This window comes from Drosophila tropicalis, unplaced genomic scaffold (assembly GCF_018151085.1).
Source record: "Drosophila tropicalis isolate 14030-0801.00 unplaced genomic scaffold, ASM1815108v1 contig_859, whole genome shotgun sequence".
NCBI lineage: Eukaryota > Metazoa > Arthropoda > Insecta > Diptera > Drosophilidae > Drosophila > Drosophila tropicalis.
This window is the reverse complement of record NW_027173353.1, coordinates 1,384,104-1,404,524: the sequence shown is the minus strand read 5'-3', so window position 1 is coordinate 1,404,524 and position 20,421 is coordinate 1,384,104. Positions and strand designations below refer to the sequence as shown.

Genomic DNA, 20,421 nt, shown 5'->3' with positions numbered 1-20,421 from the left:
GTTCAATCGCTGCCGGCAGCTCTGCTTGCTGCCTACTACGTCACCATCTGTTAACAGAGCACATGCATACACACACAGACGCAACGCTACATAAACTGTATGTGTATGCGTGCGTTGCTTTGCTTAGGGAATGAGGGAAGAAGAAGAACAAATTGTACATAGTATGAAGAGTAAAATTGTTTTGTTTGTATATTAATGAATTGAGTTGCAGAAAAGAAATTTTGAACATGTGAAATTATTATTGTCAAGGACTGCAAGGGTATATAAACTTCGGCATAGCCGAATTTAACTTCTTTGATATTTTTCATTCTTTTTGTTATAATTTGCCAACTATTTATAAACATTGAAGTATTTTGCAAACCAAACACTTTCAACACAACAAACCAGCAAAAGGCCAACAGTTTAATGGCCTTAACTACACTTCCGCTAAATGAAAACACTTTAAACATTCGCTCTTTCTCCTTTCCCTATTTTTTTTTAGTCCCTCGCACCCTCTCGCTCTTTCTTTATGGCGTGACTATATGCCATCGGATGTATTCGACACGCCCCCCATGCGGTTGACTGGTCATAAATGCAGCTTTAAAGCCTTTTTCCCCAGACTTCCGCATTGAAGTTGCTGCAAGAATTTATTTAAGCCAATTAGCAAGATAGTCTGACTATGTGTGCTAAAGAATGAAGAAAAAACATCAGACTTAAAGGAATTAAGACCCAGAATCAACTGCATTATACAAAAACTTAACAGATTGTTTCAAAATTCGTCCAAGTTACTGTAAAAATAAGTCAAAAGAGGTTAAGTTATATTGCTGACTGCTTGTTTACTGAATCTAAACAGCTGTTCCAGTTATATAATGTAAATCAATGGCCAATTTTTAGCCATAAAAAAATTGTGCCACAATATATGTAATAAAGATTGATGGCTTCTTGCTTATACATATATTGACAATCTGTTTGTGAAGGTTTTTTCTCCCAGACGTTTCACTTTCTATTTAATCGATTTTTTCTTTTGCGTTTTATTTCAACCAATAGTAACTCTTTTGCCAAATATTTTTCTACCCAATTTCGAATGATAATCACTTTGACTTATAAAGATGGCAGTTATCTATATAAAAGACCTTGTGATGAAGAGGTGTCGTCATTAATAAGCTCTGGCGCCTTTATTTTTTGTATGTTTGTCTGTTTGTAGTTCATTAACTATAAGGCAATTATTTTAGATGGGACATTGGTAACGCCTATGGGAAACCTTGTCCTTTGAACCTTTAAGTGAAATTACACTATCAAAAGATAAATGACCGAAGCGGGCAAACAGATTGTGTAATATTCAAATGGCGAGCCATTTGTTTTGCCAATAAGAAAGAAAAAAGGGAAAAGCCGCATGCAAATGCCAAATGGTTTTCTGCAAAAGTGGCTACACTAAAAAAAAAATCCTTAAACTCGTATCTTCAAATACTGTGCAGTGTTGAATATATTTTAGATTATAAAAATTTACCTACTCTCTTTATTTTTCTCTATTATTTTTACAAGAACAAGTTGGAAATATTTCTAGCCTTAAAGGATGAAAAATTTACTATTAAATTTATCCCAATTTGACATTGTTTAATCATATAAGCCAGATGATTCGGTAAATACGAATAATTATCGCAAAAACTTGGTTACACTTGATAATATAATAAATGTAAATAAACAAAGGGTATAACTTAGTCTGTTTGTTTTTCGCAAACTTACAACTTTGACTTTAAAAGGGCTAAACCACATTGCTGAGATCAGGCTAGCCTAAACAACAACGCCGTTTGTCTGCCAAACAAGCAAATTGGCTGGCACTGCATGTACACATATATCAGTGAGCAAATAGTATGTATCTATGTAAATATATGTATCTATATATATGCTTACATGTATTTGTTTGTGTATGTGTTGGCCAATAAACATTTACAAGCCCAGTTTTGCCTAGCACAACCCCAAAAAAAAAAAAAAAAAAAAAAAAAAAACGAAAAGAAAGAACGGTTGAAAGACTTCAAATGTGCGAGTTTCATCGATTTTCTGGCTTTGAGCTTTTTCAAGCATTTGGGTTAGACTATCCTGCCATTTTCCTATATTATTTACTATTATTTCTTGTGGTTGTCCTTAGTCCCAAACCTCGCCCCCATTCCTTCAAACTTTTCATTCATATACATTTGTATATGTAAATGGGAGGGAAACTTATATGTACGTATATCTTTTGTAACGCTAGTTTCCCGTTATTAGCTGAAAGTTCTTTGTGCCATTTTTACTTTGGTGCTATTGCAAATAGGCAAAAACTATCGTCAAGTTGGTTACAAAAGAGCGAAAAGAAGCTCTTATTGTTGGCTTGTAGGCATCGGTAATGGTAAAATTCGTTTTTACGTACATAGATATCGTTTGTGTATATGATATACTTCTTGATGATGGCATTGTGCCATACGGCAGCAATCCCAAATACACTCGAGTCTAGAGATGACAGCGTGATCCTTGACATTCAACACCTAAATTTAGACTTTGGTATTAAGATATAAATACAATCATATCTAAATACCCAAAAAGGAAGAGCAAATATTAGATATAGGAAGAGGTACGCACTTTCCCAATTACTTTTAAGAAAGTTCTTCATTTTGAAAGCAAAAAAACTACTCTTACACATTCATTCTCATCTCTAAGCGGCTCTCAATCGACTTCTGTTCATTGTTTTCTATGTACATGTTGTTGTTGTCGCTGTTGTTGCTGTCTAAATGCAGCATTGAACTGTCAAGTGGAATTGGAATAGATGTTCACCATTTGACCCCATGCAATCAGCAAGAGCAAAAAGCCCAGACAATGCTATTGTCATTTCCTCCTTCTCTTTACTCTATATTTCTTTCTTCTTTAAAAGTCAGTGGGAGATTTGGCTAAGCTTTTGTCTATCATACCATAGGCTTTGCATTTGAAATGAAAATCCTCTTCTAGATGAATGTATAATTGTGGATAGAAAATTGTTTATAGTATAGTTACTGTATCGAAAATTTTAATATTTCCATTAACATTTTTATCAGTAAGATAACATTTGGGCTAATTGGCTTTGGGGAATGTCGGCAACTTCAATTATTTTCCATACACTTCATTTGAATCCCAAAACAAATCCATAGATTAAGTTTAAAGTTAACCTGCTCTAATGCCATTTAATGGATGGGCAGCCAACAACCCGGCGTATGCTTAATATTTGAGCATAAAACTTATTTCCAGCGATTAAACAAACAGTTAAATGCCATGCCTACGCAACCACGCCTCCATTGTTAACACATTTCGCTCAAACAAAGCAATTCCCTTAGCCCTACAAGCTTCCTAACACCCACAACACAATCCCACTCCCCCTCAACCCATCCAACAAGCACTGTCCCCCAAACCATCCAACCTTGTGCATGTATTTAGTGTACATGGAAATGGCACATTTACTTTGCTGCTTCCGTTGTTGACATGCAATGGGTTCCAGTGAAACAAAAACAAAAACTCACAGCAAAATATGGCACACTAAAATATGAAACTAAGCAACAGCAGCAAGTAAATATGCTAACATACATATGTATATATAAATAAATAAATATATATATCTTTACCACAAAATGTATGCATGTATATTAGACTGTTTCTTTGTTATACAGAAATGTTTTCTTTTTATTAATTTTTCTGATTGCCGTATCTAAAGTAAAACCTTAAAATTAAATGCGCCGACACAGAAGGAATTAAAGTTTCCAAATAATATCACTCATACGGCATGTTGCCCATAAAGAACACATGTCACCAAACAATATTCTGACTAGTCAGTGGCAAATTAATCAAAACTGTGGAATGTTTGTTGCCTTAAAATTTAAAAAATAAAAGGTTTTCATTGTTCAAATTTCTAATCTCATTTTAGAATATTATAAGAATAGAATATATCTATTGAAAATATGTATAATTATATTCATAAAACTTGGCAGTCATATGGAAACTAAATGTTTTATTAGGCTCTCAACAATTGCTACTGGTCTTGGCATAAAAAACGAGACCATTATATTATATTTATGGCATAGACATTCGCATGCGATAGGTAGCTTGGTCTTCCTCGACTTGTGCAAACTAATTAAAAGTAATAATATCTTGTAGTTATTGCATTTTGATGGCATTTACTTTGTTTCTGAACTTTGGCCAGCTGCAGCCAATAGACATGAAAAGGACAGGACACGTCATCGTCAACATCATTTCGTTTGTCTATATAGTTCTTCCTACCACTGCTGTTGTTGTCGCTGTTGTTGTTACCAAGTCAACAAGAAGCAAGCAAACTTTGGAATTAATTATTCATTCGCATATGAGTTGAAATTTGAACATGTGTGTGCAAATAAATGATTACAAACTTGTACAGTGGGAAAGTCTAGGAGCCTAAATGCTTTATTTATCATTGAAATCCCATAAGCTAAGGTTGGACACCTTTTTCAATATTCATACAATCAACATTTAAACAATAATTGACTCCTATATCGTGTATACGATTCGATTTTTCAGAAGAATTACAAAACAGACTTGGTATGGCATGCTAAACATTCTAAGAGTAAACAAATTTAGTTTTTGCAATTCATAAATCATTTAATCAAAATGAAACTATTTAATTTTTATGTAAACACATTTGTGGGGCATATAAAACGAACAAATGGACTAAAATATGGCCCCTAACTTGATCAAAATTTGGACCATTGAAATAAGCCAATAGAAAAAAAATAAATTTAGAGCAAAAACTTGTTACTCATAATCCCTTGACACAACAAGTATAAATTATATTCATTATATCAACATGGCTTATAAGAGACAGTGTTATTTATATAAATATTTCTTCTGTGTATCTATTTGTTTAGTTTTTTAGCACTTACCAAAATTCGACCAGTTGTTGTTTGACCCGAGATAAGTTCTCCAGCCCAGTCTTTTGCTTCTGTCATAAATGTTCCCTCGAACTCCTGTTTGTTGCGCGACGCCTTCTGCTCCTTTTGTTTGGGATCGTTGGGTCCCAGATCCGGCTCCTTGCGGCAACATATGAAGGCAAATGCACGCCATAATAGCACAATAAGCAGGCCAGCAAGGAATGTAAAGATGCTGGATAACAGAAAGCACCAATATTTTCGAACTTTGAGACAATCATCGGCATCGAATGGTGAATCTGTTGGATCATCGGCCAATGATTCGACAGTGCTTTGATCACACCCCGACATTCCCTGCAAAATGATGTATTTTAAATGAGTGATTAGTACAAATTTGATTGAAACAAATCGATTCGCATAGTTTTCTATGTGTATATACGTCTATATATATATGTACTTCTTATATATATGTATGGAGGTATGTCTGTGTGTATATTTAAGCAAATTATATACGAATATGCATGTGTCTTTTGCATGTATGTATATGTAGTTTTCTTACATTTGTCAATGTACTGGTGAAATTTGTGCCGATCAAATCGTTATTTGCCATTTTTGCTGTTTACATTGCGACACTCACACACACTCAGGCCAACAACACAAATAGAAAGTGTATTTAAAAAAAAAAATATTATTATTCTTGCTGATTTTCAGTGGCTTTTGGCTTTCAAGTGCATACGAGTAAACGCTGGCCCCAGATAAATTTTGTACATGACGCGAAAGCCAAACGGAACGAAAAACTTGGCCCGCCTTTTTATATAAATAGCTTCAAACAAAATCTGTTATTTTTAAAGTGATCTCGACACGCACGCAGAGACACATAGCACACACGAGAGATGACAAAAAAAAATAAAAGCACAACAACACACACAACAAAAATGACGATAATAATGCTTATCCCCTTGCCGACAAACTATAATAGAATTTTCATCCATCCACTTGGCAATATCTGTGTGTTTGGTTTGGTGGCAATTGATCAATCTGCAAACTGGATTATTTACTTTCGGGCCATTAAATTCATTAAACTCACAAAAGGCCAATGCACTGCACTCACTCACTCACAGTCAATGAATCATTCTATATGTAGCTAGATTTTCTTCAAATACATATATGTATATTTACATTTGTATAGATTTTTCTTTCTTTATATAATATATATACAATATATTATTATTATTATTATTATATATGTATCTGCACTTGTCACAAACGCTGCGCGACACGCATAGAAAGCTGAAAGGAGGCCTTCTCCCTTAGACACACACAGACGCACACGCACACACAACCACACGAGTCGGACCGGAGCGGAATTTGAGGAATTGAAAGGAGGCAACGAACGAACCGCACAACAGGCGCCTACTAACCAACTGAACGAGCCAATTTCAAAGTGCGACAGCCGAGCTAGCGATTACATTGGCTATCTCCTGCCAACTTGGGGAGAGACCCAAATAGCCTCTAACACCCACTCTCTCTCTCTCTCTATTGCTCTCAATCGCTCTCTTTCTCTCTCTATATTCGAAAGTCTTAGCGTTGAACGTCTATGTGGCTGACCGCGAATATTATCAAAGCAGGCGACAAACTTGAATTTAATTAAAAGGCTAAAAAGGAAAATGGAAAACAAAGAAAATGGATTTATAGAGTTTTCACTAAGGTATCCATAATTGAAATACACTTTCTCACTGAATTTATATTCATATATGCTAACAAGTTTTAAGGTTAGTGGGCTTTTTGCAACCATATTCATTTAAAAAGGCATCACAGGCCCTAGGAATATTTCAATTAATGAAAATATATATAGTAGATAATCTTTGGTCAAGTACTTCCAATTCACTCTTAACAGGCCTGTTGTAAATTGAACTATTTCACACTGAAATATTACTTTCAAGTTCTACTTTTGGAAGTAAGAACCCTTACTATACCATGATTTAAACTATTTGTAAGTGAAAGCTAAACGTCTGTGCTATATCCTTAATTTCCTTCGTACTTCTTTAAGTTAAGACGTTAACATTGGCAAGGTTATGGCAAGCAAATGACAAATGTTGTATACCCTATAGGAAAAGGGCATCTTTGAGCATATAATAGAGCTGTTCGTGTGTGTGTGAGTGTGTAAGTGTATGTACATACGTATATGTATTGCTAGCAATGAATTATTGTTACAACAAGAAGAACAGCAACAAACAACAACAACGGCAGCAGCAGCAACAGCAGGGCAAATATATATACATATATATAAATAAATAAATTATGAGTTTTGTTATTGTTGTTGTAGTTTTTTGTCTCTCTTTTGAATGCTCTATACAGAAGCATACGCATACATATACACAAAAACAAACACATTTTGCATTCCTTTTTGTAAGCTGACGGACGGGCCCCGGGCAACACTCAACGTAGGAGGGCAGTAGCCACAGTAGCAGTAGCAATGGCAGTAAAAGAAGCAGCAACAGCAGGTTCCTCGGCGGCTAGGTGGGTAGGTGCAGGTTAGGTTAACGGTAAAGTTAACGCTAACTCAGCCTAGTCACGCCATGTTGCCAGTTAACTGTCGTTTCATAATTTACGCGCTTTGTTTGCTATTTCCTGCGGGTAAGCACAGACGCAGGCTTCAGTAGCTTTAGTTGGCTGGCCAGGCTAGGTCCTAGAAACAAAACAAGCTGGCCCAGTTTGTGTCACACTAACTCAGGCACACACACACACATACTACATACTAGTAAAAGTATACTACATAGTTCCACATTTGTATTCCGATAATTGCTCATCATCATCACCACGATAGTCAACGTCGACGTCAACGACGACAATGTGGACGCTGACGTTGTCGCTGGCTGTGTGCATTTTATATTTAGTTTATTTTTATACATCAAGTACTTATATTTTTGATTTGGCTTCAAAAGTTTTTTATCTCACACGCTTCATTGCATTTGTGCCCAATTATTAAATACGCAAATTGTGAAAATTGTTATTCAATTCAGATTATTTTTAAAGCTGTCATTAACCTTGAGAATTGCATCAAACATAAAAATAAGTATACATATGATAGGTATATAAATAAACACATACATATTAGTACATACATACATAGGTATAATGTACGGAATAATGGTACTTTTAAATTTATTCGATTTATATATGTCAAAGGTGGACAATGACAATGCAAAATCCTATTCAATGCAATGAAATAGTCTATTGAAATGTTCTTCAACTTCGAGGGTATTATGTTTATATTACGCATTAGTTTATGATGCATGTTTAATCATTAATTTATCTAACAATAAGCAATGTGAAAGTTGTTGAAAACCTTTTTAAACAGGCCTAACCACCAAAGTGGCTTTAAAAACTGATTGATTTCGGAGTTCTTTAAAAACAACTGATCTTTAATTTAAAAGAAAAAACTAACTTTATTATTTGACAAACAAAAACTTCTGCTTATGCATAATCTTAGTTCTAGACTATACAAATACTGTATAAAGCGTTACAAATTCAAACGAATTCTTCAAACGTGTCAAAATACATATAATAAGAAAGTTTTCAGTTAAAGACACTTCAAAGAGTCGCAAATTTTCAAAAAGATTAAATGAATAAGCTTCATTTAGGAACATATATAAATCAGAGATTTTTATTCATATATTTGCATTGAAAATAGTTACATTTGTTTATGCAAAAAACCTTACCTAAATGGACCATAAATATTTGTCAACAGTTTCAATATGTAATCACTATTCTTATCTATTTTCATAAGATACTCTCAGCCACAAAAAAAAAAAAAAAAAAATCATCCTTGAATTTGCTTTTTTATATTAATTGATATTTAAATTTATGGAAAGAAAGAGGGGTAAAAAAGACTTTTTACTTTGAACAGTTTATCTGACAATAAGGTTAAATAAAATATATATGCTATTGATCCATTATAATAGTTTAATTATATAGTTCCACCCAAACATTTCCACATATTTACCCAACTAATCCAGCCTTTCTTTACTTTATATTTTCAAATATAATAATTTACAAGCAACGTAAAATTGCATTTATGAAAGTATTTTCAACGATGAATTTCATAAACTTTCGGCTTTGGTCTACATTAAAATTGTTTGTTGGTTGATGAAGAGTGTTAACTGGTCTTAAGATACTGCACAACGACACCGACTGTGACTACGATTGCGACTAATGAGTTGTTAGCCCCGGGGCGGGTGTTAGATAGCAAACGATATAAATTATGCCCCAAGACTTGAGCCTAAAGTCGATTTCAGCTGTCAGTTGTAAACGCAGTCGGCGTCGTCATCGACGTCGTTGTTGTTGTCGTTGTGGCAGTTCTAACGAATGGTTGGGGATAGCAATCAAAATTGGATGAAGTCACACAGCAGTCGGTCGACTTGATAATAATTTACATTGCGAACTATTGATTTTGTGTGAATATAAGTGGGGCGGATGGTGCTGGAATGAGTGACTGAGTGAGAGTGTGGGTGTTGTAGGCATTTAGGGGTATCGACGTCTATACGTCGTTTAGGCGTGTGTGTGTGTGTGTGTGTGATTGTGGGCAAGCCCCTGACCAGATATCTTGACGCATGTCCGTCAAAAAGAAAGAACGGCATAGGCAAAGAGACAAAAGAAACAACAGTGACTGACACAGGCGACGGAGCTGACAAATACCCTTCGACTTTCTGAGAAATTTATGGATCGCACTTGGCCCCACTGATTGTCAACGTTGATTGCTGTAACCATTTCTTGGCGGTGCGTCGCAACTTGGCCAATGTCCACTATTCTTTAGACCAAGGCCAAAGGGCTTATGCCATCGTTCACAACGACGACGACGACGACGACGCCAACGGCAGCGACTTTTCACTCACTACTGCACTTGCTGCCCATTGCGGTTTTCTTCACAAGTGGGCAAAGGTCACGCGAGTCATTTTATTATTATGAGGTAGGGTAAAATATGTACAGAATCGCCCATTTGCTCAATGAAGCGTATATTTTGTTTGTAATTTGACAATATGTCCAACACTTTATCGCATCCCAATTAAATAAATTGTATAAGCCAGGACCTTGGAGTCCATTCAATACTGAGTTCAAACTTAAACCAAGCATTCATGATGAATAAATTAAAAATTCATTTAAATATAACATCGTGTAGGCCAGTGGGTCTAATATAATTACATTAAAAAAGTTTTTACTACCTTCTGCTACTAGATATGGTAAAAGGAAGAAGAGAATTGTTTTGACCTCTTTTTGGCAACATTAAAAGGAAATGTGTGCCCCATGGGAAATTAAAAAAAGCCTAAAAATTCTTCCGAGTTTTAACTAAGGAAAGCTGGCAAAAATAACTCATCGTGGAATACTGATTTTTACCTATTTAAGACATTTTTTTGCATTCGAAAACATTTATATTTACACAAATATCAAATACGTGTATATGCCCGTAATGTGATAATGATAATTGATGACAATTTATAGCCATTTTACATAAACCTCATGATATATGTTGGGTATAGATAGCCATGATATTACCACCAGGTATTTTGTCAGTTTTCTAAGTATCAAGTAGTAGCAAGTTGTACAATAATGGCAAGACAACGTATCAAGAGACATCACATCAAGTAAGGTTTTACCTTGGGTGAGATGGGCGGATAGAACGGTGGCAGTTCATGACAATTTGGACACCAGCTGGCCATATTTGTAGTCTGCCCTTCTTTTTTCCAATTAGTAATGCAATCGTCGTTGTAGTTCTGCTTCTAGTGGTTCTAGTGGTGGAAACGGTGTTGGTTTTGGTGGTTCTAGTTGTTGTTGTTGTGGTGGTTTTGGATTCCGTTTTCATATTTCTTTTTCTTCAACTTCATTGTGGAGTTCAAAAGGTGGTTTCATTGTGATGGAGGTGGTGTTGGTGCATTAGATATAGTGTAAGTGGTCTTGGTTCATTTTTGTTTTAGAAATTTCACATTGTCTTGGAGAGTGTGGTATGGTGTGTGGGTGTGTGTGTGAGTGTGGTTGTTCACTGCTGCTGGTACTCACCTAGTACACCGAGGCAGGGCTCCAGGGCTGCCAACATTCACACGTTCAAATCGCACATCAATGTATAGACGACGATTTGTTGCTGTTGTCTAAATGAAGTTGCTTCTCTTAAAGATGTATCTTGGTTTTGGTTTGATTTGTTTTTGTTTTTATTTTTGTGGGCCCCGTTGAATTGATGGTTTTTGCTTTGGTTATTAGACACTCTTTGGCTTGTAATTCATATTTATATTTATTTTATTTGTAGTATCAGTTAACTTGACTAGGTTGTATTAATTATATTTCTAGTTGTTGTTGCTTTAGAATTCTTTTTACATATTTATCAGCTTCATTTCATTGTGCGCTTTCTTATTATTATATATGTATATATTTTTAGTTGTTTTAATCGGATAGTTTAAATTAACTTGAAATTGATATTATGCACATCATTTTTGTATTATATATTTCCGTATTTTTTCTCTTTCTTTTTGTATATTAATGCTGTTAAAAGAAAATTGAAATTTGTTGTTATTTTTTGTTTTATTTGCAATAGAAGTCGCCTCTATTTGATTTTCATTTACGTGTCCTACTTCCCTTTACTTTGAGGTGACCAGAAACAACAATGCGGTCATGTAAATAAATAAATAAAGACGCGAAACAAACTTCAAAGCAAATCCAACATCGAGAAATCTCTCTCTCTCTCTCTCTCTTTCTTTCTCTCTAGAAATTCTCAACGGACATTTTTCGTTGGCGCATGTCTTTTGAGTCAAGTCCGAAAAACGTTTACCGAAAGCGTAAAGCTTTTCAATATCTTACATTTTTAGCACAAATCATGCTGGTTAACCGTTAGCATAACCATTAAACACAAAAAATACATATATACGAAAAGTATGCAATAAAAATTTAAAATTTTCCAACGATTTGTATTTGATTATTTCCTTGTTATAAATTTATATCCTTTTTTTTTTTTTTTTGGCGCAGACAATGAACAGTAGGTGCAGCAAGTCCTGCTGCTGTTGACCTGTCGTTCAAACGGAAACACAGTGCCCTAATTTTTAACCACGTCGTCACACACACTCACAGACACACACAGACACACAAGCGTGCATTCGAACATGCACACACATAAGCACACATTTACATATAGACGAAGTATAAACAGCAGAAATGTTGCATTCTCATAATTAAAATAACTAATCTGGTGACACAATTTTTGTCGAAGCACGCCAACTGCAATTAGTTACACAGTTGCCAGGGCGAATCGTCTGTGTGTGCGTGCATGAATTGTATTGTAAGTGCGTGTACGTATGTATATATGTGTGTGTGTATGTTGAAATGTAAACATAGGTTTGTCCTGGTTGCTCCTGGAATTTGGGCTTAATTTCTTTGTAGGTATCTACTCCTTGACACACACACACACATACAAAGAGAGAGACACACACGCACATACGCAGGCTCGGGCCAGTGACTGACTGACACACATATACCATCAAACGCGCCCACGAACATACACGGACACGGTCATAACGAGTGGGGAAACAACAAAAATAACATTGACGATGACAACGAACGCGCGCGCGAACTGTAAACGGATGACACAGCGGCGGGCGACGGGGTCGGTTCCAGGACGAAAGCGATGGCGAAGGCGAACCAGCAACGAACGATACAACTGTATCTCCGGCCTGGTCCATCGACTTTATCAACATCATCGTGTCGTCCCTTCGTTCGTTAAGAACTCTATATGAACATTTGCCACTGTATGTGTGTGTGTGTGCTCGTTTTGGTGCGTAGAAAAAAAAAAAAAATTAAAATGACTTAGTGTACCGCATGTACATGCCCCTATGTATGTATGTATGTATATAAAATATCTCGCACAATTTTTCACAACAGGAAAATAAAATGAAAGTTTCATTTCACTTTGGTTTTCACTTTGGTTACAATTTTCTTTCAATTTTTTTGAAATCGCATGCCACTTTAATTTAATTTCCTCTCTACACATAAGTATATGTGAATACATATACATATGTATTTATGTATGTGCCACGCACGCACACATATTCAATGAAATTTTTTCACAGCCACCTAGAAAATCTGCATATTTTCCACCATTTAATGGGTTTTTTCATTCAATAATTCGTGGGACAATTTGCAAAAATTTTTCACTTTCCCCAATGTCCGCCTGTGTGTATGTGTGTCCGTTCGTTTGTCTGTTTGTGTGTCTATATTAAAGGCAGTGAATTTTTTTTCTTTTTTTTTTTTTTGTATTCCTTCTGCTTTACACTCCTCACACACGTACACCGCGAACGCGTTAGAAGGCAATTGCCAAGACCAACCTTTCTCGTCAACAGCGTATACAATTCTGTGCGCTGTGAACTCGATTGACTCTCGGCTTGGCAATTGGAAGCTTGCCTTCAAGCTTTTTCGGAGTGCTAGGGCTAGGATTCAACTTCCGTTCATTGAAACTGGCGCCAAAAATCATCAGTTCACAGTGACTGTGAGTTTCGAATATATGTAAGGTATGATTGTCCACCATTGCGTATACGTAATCAAATATTTCACAGCTGTCGGCCTGATCTACGTCCCACATACGAAAAACACGCAAGAATTTACATACATTTTTAAGAAAAGAATTTTAAGTTTGTAATTTATTTGTAATATGGATTAATGTTTTTATCTTTGATTAAGTTAATGTTTCGGATTGATTTATTTGAATCCATGTAAAGTATTGCATACTTATTAGGTATCTACTCATTTTTAATCGACAAAATGAAGAAGCGAATTCAAGCTGATTAGGCGAATTCCGGCCGCTTGGGGCGAATTAAAAAAAAACAAAAACAAATTTTATTTTCGTAACAAATGACAGTGTAAAATTTCAGGCAATTAATTTATTAATTAAAGACTTATAACCAAAAGTAGACTCCCGGATATACTATGACGACGGCCGTCCTGGGAGGCGGCATCAGCGGCCTCTCCGCCGGTTATTACCTGTTGCGGCGATTCGGAAAACCATTGACCATATATGAAGCCTCGCCCCGAGTGGGCGGCTGGATACGTTCGGAGACTCACAAGGATCGAGGGTTCCTGTTTGAAAGCGGTCCAAGAACCATACGTCCCGTGGGACTGCCTGGAGCAAATACCATGGAAATTGTGGAGCAATTAAATCTGCCGGTTAAGGCTATACCACGATCTCACGTGGCTGCCAAGAATCGAATGCTTTATGCCAAGGGGCAGGTGTGCATGTTGCCCAACAGTCCCAAGGGATTGTTCGGCACCAAGCCGCCGTTCAGCCAACCACTATACAAAGCTCTTATCCATGATCTTCTGGCTAAATCAACGTTAGCCAAGCATGGAGATGAGTCGATCTATAGTTTTGTTGAACGACGCTTTGGCAAGGAGATAGCAGACTATGCTATCAGCCCCATGATTTGCGGCATTTGTGCCGGCGACGCTCGAGAGATAAGCGTTCGTTTCCTCATGGACGGCCTGTTCGAGAAGGAGCAGAAATACGGGGGCGTTTTGAAGGGTTTGCTCTATGCACGCTACAAGGAGAAAAATTCAACCAAACCAGGCATATTCGCCCAAGAGCAGACAAGCATGTACCTTCAATCGAAGCAGGAGAAGTGGGCCATGTATGGCATGGATGGGGGACTGGAGCAATTGCCAAGAGCATTACGCAAATACCTTGGCGAAAATGATGTCAATGTGCAGTTATCCAATCCGTGCCGCAATCTAAATTTCAGTGAAAATGGAGTGCGACTCAGTCTGAGGGATGCAGATCTGCCAGTCGATCATGTGATAAGTTCGCTTCCTGCATATCGTCTTGCGGCACTGGTTAAGCAACAGCATCCATCTCTGTCTGCTCAACTTCTGGATATTCCCTATGTAGATGTCGTGGTGGTGAACATACAGTTTGATGGTAACCATCTGCTCAAACAGAATGGCTTCGGTCTGCTCGTTCCACCTTGCGAACAATTGCCCATTTTGGGTATAATATTTGATAGCTGCTGTTTTGACATGGACGGGAACACAATTCTCACGGTGATGATGGGTGGTCGGTGGTTCGATCAATGGTTCAGTGATCAGCCCAGTCCTAAGAAGCTGCTCGACACGGCGTTGCGTTATGTACGCCAAATACTAGATATCAAGGAGGATCCGAAATTCTGCCGAGTGCATACGCATCACAAATGCATTCCCCAGTATACGGTGGGCCATCAGCATCGCGTTACAAACATACGGAAATACATTGAGACTTACAAGCTGCCATTGTCTTTGTGTGGTGCTGCCTTTGACGGTGTTGGAATCAACGATGTCATCCTCTCGGCCCGCAGACAAGTCGATGCCCTACCCCAGTCATTTTCCCATCCCACTTAAAACTCTGTTATATATTATTAGCCTGGTGTTTTTTTTTTTCATTTGTGATTGAGATGAAATCTGTTGCCTTTTGTATATATAAACATTCCTATAAATTCCGTCTAGTCCACTCTCATCCTCATTTGCCATGTCCACCCAAACAGGCCGGACTTGTTGCCGGTTGTTGTTCGGGTTCCCATTGTTTTGGTGTTTTAGTCTCAATGGATAGGGCATGCATGAACTCGAAGCCAGCTGCATTGAGTGCATTTTTTACCGTATCATTGACCAAGCGATGACGCTGGAACAACATACAAATGTATGTACATATACATAAGTGATACTTTTAATACAATAAAAAATGACAACTCTTCTTACCTTAATTAAGGTCAGATCATTGAACTTATCAGATACTACAAATACTCTAAAGTGGGATTCGGACCTTTTTGGGACATTGTGCATGGGTGATTCGTTGATAACCTCCAGGTGAACCGGCTTCAGCTCGGTTTGCAGTGCCTTCCTCATCGCCGCCTCGATTGGTGGATACTGTGCCTCTTGCGACATGGTTGCCCGGGAATAAATAATGCCTGGAGTGTTGCTTTTAGAAAGAACTAAATTTAACTTCTTTAATCCTCCAGCAAGACGGCAAATGGCCAAATTATACATTGTTCCAGTATGCTTCTCGCACAGCTGTTAACAAACTGACAATTACATAAAAACTAGTGTTGCCAGATCTGTGTTAATCGGTAACGAATATTATCGAATAAACAAAAAGGCAAAGAGAATGAAAAAGCTGAAGCTCCTTTTTTAATTTAATATTTCTAATAATGAAAAATTTATTGAGAGCTAAAAGACAAACCCAACAAAAAAACGGTTTCACATATGAACCGAAGTGTTACCTATGGCAAAAAACAATTAGGCGAATAATATCAGAATATAATCAATTGTGAAATTCAAAAGGGCTGTTCACTAGCATCAATAATCAACTAATTTCTTAAGTTTTGGCGGTGCTGAGATGACCACACGTCCTCGATTCGATCCATATCCATGTTGTTGTTGTGGTTGTTCCTCGTCCTCTCTACCGCGATCTCGCTCCCTTCGTCTTCGACGTGATTGACTGCGTCGACTGCGGGATCGACGTCTTTCCCTACTGCCACTACGACGGCGTCGTCTATCTCTACTGCCACTACGGCGACGTCGCCTATCTCTGCTGCAGCTGCGTCGTCGGCTGTGAGAGCGACGCTTTCTCTCCACGCGACTCGGACTAGGACTTCGAGTGCGTCTTCTCCGGTTGCTACTACTGCGACGCTGTTCTTCTACAGGACTACGCCGGCGACTGCGGGATCTGCTGTGGGTACGCTGTGAAGCCAACTTGGCCAGTTGACTATCAGATATAATGGACTCTCCCTCACTGTCCGACAATTTACCACTGGAGGGTGTTCCATATTTGTGACGCAGTTCGCGACGCCTGTGAATATAGAAATGTGAGAGGACTACCACAAGGAGCCAATCACAACCCAATACTCACCTACGGCGCAACTTGAGCGCCAATTCTCTCATCTCATCTTCACGCTCCTGTTGCTGTTGTCGCTCTCGTTCCGTTTTCTCAATCTCGGCACGCTTGTCAGCTTTGTCTGAAATGAAATAATTTGAAGGATTAGATGATAAATCCATTTATTCTTGATTTAAACTCTTGGTAAACTTCACACTACACTTTTGACCAGTGGCTTACATTGCCTATTCAGCAGATTTTGCATTTTGCGCTTAAGACGCTCGCGCAGATTGGGTCGCCCACTGCCAGTGCCGCCACCTTGTCCAGATCCCTGTAAACATTTTTGGGGGAAAATCATTTAACAAATGTCAAAAGAATATAAATATTTATTAGATTAGGAGTGGTCAGATTTGTGTCCAGCTACGTTCGAAAGAGTAATTTAGGCTTAGAAATGTACAAAAATGGACACATTTTGAAATAATCGGGATGTTATATATTCCATATAGGCGGATTATGAATGGTAGTAATGTAATTTCAAAACGACGAAGCTCCTTTCTGCCCTTACAGACTTCCTATCATTTTGCAGGACAAATAAGTAAAAATAGATAATTAAGTTAAAACAAGTTAATGGTATGTATTTTCTATTATGCGGAATTGAAGACATAAGGTCAAATTTTAGATCAATTAGTCTGAAGTCTGAAAAGGTTTAGGGCCTTCGTCAAAATCCGTTCGTAATTTAGAATTATTTATACTGTTCCCCTTGTTAGATTTTGATAAGGTTTTTAATTTTATCTTTCTTTTTTTGGGTTGAGGTTGAGACATGAAATTTTGTGGTGTACTCCAGTTTAATGGGGCTATAAAACACTTGGTTTTGCTTACTGACTTTGGTTTCGGTAGCAGAACTATATTTGCCTGTTTGATTACCCGTGCTGGATGACGACATAGTAGATGGCTGGAGAGCTTGTGATCGCTCTGACCTGCAAGGCGTAAATCGGATTAAAATTGTGAACGGAACTCGGATGTGCTCAGTGAAAATGGATTTTAATTGGTTTGGCAACACTTTACACACACTTACGCAGTGTCCGCCTCATCGGAATCATCGGCTCGTTTGCTCGCTACCGCCTGTCGCTCTTCGTTATCTTCGCTATGCTCACTGGCTTCACCTCCAGATGACGACGAAGAGGAGGTGTCATTTGCTGTTTTTCGGCCATAATAGCGTTTAAGTGGAGGTGGTGGTGGTTCCACCACCTGAGGTACTACTGGAGTTGCTGAAGTTGCTGGATTTGCTAAGGGTGTGCTTGCAGTATTGTTGGCCAAGCCACCGAGAACCCGAGTGGTTAAGGGATAACTAACCATTGGAATCGGTTGAGTCGTCGTTTTGGGCTGTAACTTCACTGCCATCATTGTGGTGGAAGTGGTCGTAGTTGTGGTAGATGTAATGGTAGTGGTGTTCACACAATAGGCTCCTTGTCCCACTGATGAAGCAGCTGCTGGAACTTGCTGTTGTGTTGGCTTCCTTCGATTGGAGTTAGAGTTACTGCGACGCCTTCTAGACATCTCATATGAACTGGCACTGGAACTGCGCGAGGAGTATGAATAACGTTTGCGTGATCGCTTATAGCTAGGACTGCGCGAGCTATAACGTTTCCACGAAACTGATCTCGATCGTGAGCGAGATCGGGATCGTGAGTAATATCTCCTTCGACGACGGGAATAGCGTCGATGGTAGCTCCGACTGCGACTTCTCCGACGACTGCGACTTCTGCTTCTAGATGGACTGGGTGAGCGGGATCGTGAATTTGAACGGGATCGACGACGACTACTCCGCTTGGATGTCTCATTCATAGTCTTGAGCTTATCCAGATTATCCTTAACTTTTTGGGCGTACGACACTGAGGCAGAGGCAGCTGCTCCGCTGCTCGCATTGATACAGGACTCGCCTAGCGTCATGCCAGGTTTGGTCAGATTGATTGTGATTTTTGAGTGCGGTTGCATTTCGTCCTCGCCACCAAATGAGGTAATATAGGTGATCTTCTCGGCACCCCCATCGTTTGGTGAAGGTGAGCGCGATTCACTCTCTTCCTCCTTGCCGCCGCCGGCGCCGCTCTTATCCTCTTTTGCTGCGTAGCTTGGCGGGCTGAAAGGTCGATTGGCTATACGGCGCTCCTTCTGGGCACGACGCTCCCTTCTCGACTTTCGACCACTTAGCAACATTTTTTCTTGTTCTTCCTCTCGTGCAATTCGTAAAGCATCCGCCTCGTCGGCATCTTTAGTTAAATGTGAGAAGAAATCGTTGCTTTTCATTCCATAATTGCGACCACAAGCATTTAGCTCATGGGCTTGCGCTGTGTCCAGCTTGCCAATATCAATAGATACGTCCATATCAATATCCGAATCGGATTCGTCTGAATTTTCTCCACCACCAGCTGCTTTCTCGCTCTTGGGTGGTGCCAAGGCACTGGAACCCGAGCCGCCAGCTGACCCAATGAATGGTTGTGGCCCAATAGCTGCGGGGGTACCAGGAACACCACTCATGCCAGCAACTACACTCTCACCAGCATCGTCATAGGAATAACCAATGGTTGCCCCACTAGTCTTTGGCTTTTTCTTGGACAAATTGCGCTCCGCCTCCAATTGCGCGTTGGCCCCGTATTGCTCCTCCAAATACAGCTGATGCAGAAACTTATCCTCACTCACATTGAGGAAATCATTTTGGGCCAATATCCTATAACGCTCATAATTCAGTTGACGCTCCTCCAACGTCAGCTCCGATTCAGTATCCCCATCGCCCCCCCGAGCCCTTAACCACAGGGGGTATATAATCCAAGTGGGCACGCACATCAAATCGATCGATTAGATTATCCTGCTGTCCCTGCCAAGGCACACTGCAGAGCAAAAAAAAAAGAGGGCAAAGAAAAAGTCAACTTAGGAACACCGCAACGGGGAGAATAGAGAATATGTTTTGTCTGGATTCAATATCACTTGCATGATGGCCGCTCCATCGCCGGCAGCAGCTACTGCTGGATCCAAGTAAATTTTACTCCTTCTACCATGAAGCTGCAAAAATTGTGTGGGATCAGCCTGTATTTTGTCATAGAAATATTGACGCCGCTCCGCTCGTTTCCGATAGTCGACAATAAGTCCGCGTATCTTACGCTCCTGTTTTCGTGCCTCATGCCACATGTTTCTTTAAACTTAAACCGGGATTCTGATGTCTTTTCAGCGTACCCTTTTATGTTGGCAGCTTATTAATAACTTCATTAAAAAATACACAGAATGAAAAATGCAGCCTTTTCTTCTTATATTCTTGTGCTCGCCGGGTCACGTTAGTGATGAAACTACCGGCCAACATGTATGCGCTTTAGTGTTGGTAATCGTTTACTTAATTCTTTGGCGCCACAGATGATATTTTCACTAGTTTAAAATTGCTGCCACGATCGCAAGAGTAAAATATTAAATGAACTGAAACTCTAGGGACGCGACGTTATATAACTAAACATGAGTTTTTGCAGCTTTATATTGAATGTGTGTATTCCAGATTATTTGCGAAAAACAAACAGCAATTTAATTCCGTTGGCAAAGCTTTCACTTGGTTTCGAATAAGTTGCGTATATATGTAGTTATTTCTCATCAGATCGAATTATGATTTGTTTGGGTTTGGCTACTAGATAATTTTGC

The 20,421-nt window shown here is 38.6% G+C and overlaps 4 protein-coding genes across 33 annotated transcripts in view; 1 reads left to right on the top strand and 3 right to left on the bottom strand.

The window, feature by feature from the left end:
- The window catches only part of slo (calcium-activated potassium channel slo), a 57,983-nt gene extending 44,728 nt beyond the window's left edge, over window positions 1-13,255 (bottom strand). For 14 of the 30 annotated variants that reach the window (XM_068297867.1, XM_068297878.1, XM_068297860.1 and 11 more), the window contains exons 1-2: window positions 5,434-6,266; window positions 4,890-5,228 (exon numbers count right to left, since the gene is read on the bottom strand). In XM_068297867.1, the coding sequence (XP_068153968.1) occupies window positions 4,890-5,228; window positions 5,434-5,484 (390 nt within the window). In that variant the 5' untranslated portion in view covers window positions 5,485-6,266. Of the gene's footprint in view, window positions 1-4,889; window positions 5,229-5,433; window positions 6,269-10,928; window positions 11,406-13,237 lie in introns of those variants that run through there. The other 16 variants (XM_068297872.1, XM_068297869.1, XM_068297862.1 and 13 more) reach the window with 3 other exon arrangements.
- A 468-nt stretch (window positions 13,256-13,723) lies between these two features.
- Ppox (protoporphyrinogen oxidase) lies at window positions 13,724-15,653 on the top strand. Its single transcript, XM_068297387.1, has one exon. It carries the CDS (start codon window positions 13,836-13,838, stop codon window positions 15,273-15,275), a length of 1,440 nt encoding a protein of 479 aa, XP_068153488.1. The 5' UTR covers window positions 13,724-13,835; the 3' UTR covers window positions 15,276-15,653.
- On the bottom strand, window positions 15,283-15,988 carry LOC137582736 (bolA-like protein DDB_G0274169). Its single transcript, XM_068297389.1, has 2 exons — window positions 15,630-15,988; window positions 15,283-15,552 (listed from the first exon to the last, which is right to left on the bottom strand). Exons 1-2 carry the CDS (start codon window positions 15,915-15,917, stop codon window positions 15,394-15,396), a joined length of 447 nt encoding a protein of 148 aa, XP_068153490.1. The 5' UTR covers window positions 15,918-15,988; the 3' UTR covers window positions 15,283-15,393.
- Window positions 15,989-16,166: 178 nt separating this feature from the next.
- On the bottom strand, window positions 16,167-20,234 carry LOC137582811 (CLK4-associating serine/arginine rich protein). Its single transcript, XM_068297507.1, is given in 7 exon segments — window positions 16,167-16,719; window positions 16,780-16,885; window positions 16,984-17,074; window positions 17,627-17,720; window positions 17,819-19,543; window positions 19,545-19,628; window positions 19,730-20,234. Coding segments are annotated over 7 exon segments (2,790 nt in total). The 5' UTR covers window positions 19,927-20,234; the 3' UTR covers window positions 16,167-16,226.
- Between the last annotated feature and the right edge of the window lie 187 nt (window positions 20,235-20,421).

What these genes read in the sequence shown, in the direction of transcription:
- Ppox (XM_068297387.1), top strand. Translation starts at nt 13,836, where the DNA reads ATGACGACGGCCGTCCTGGGAGGCGGCATCAGCGGCCTCTCCGCCGGT.
- LOC137582736 (XM_068297389.1), bottom strand. Translation starts at nt 15,917, where the DNA reads ATGTATAATTTGGCCATTTGCCGTCTTGCTGGAGGATTAAAGAAGTTA. An exon ending in ATGATCTGACCTTAATTAAG is followed by an intron (nt 15,553 to 15,629) that starts GTAAGAAGAGTT and finishes ATGTTGTTCCAG; the next exon opens with CGTCATCGCTTGGTCAATGA.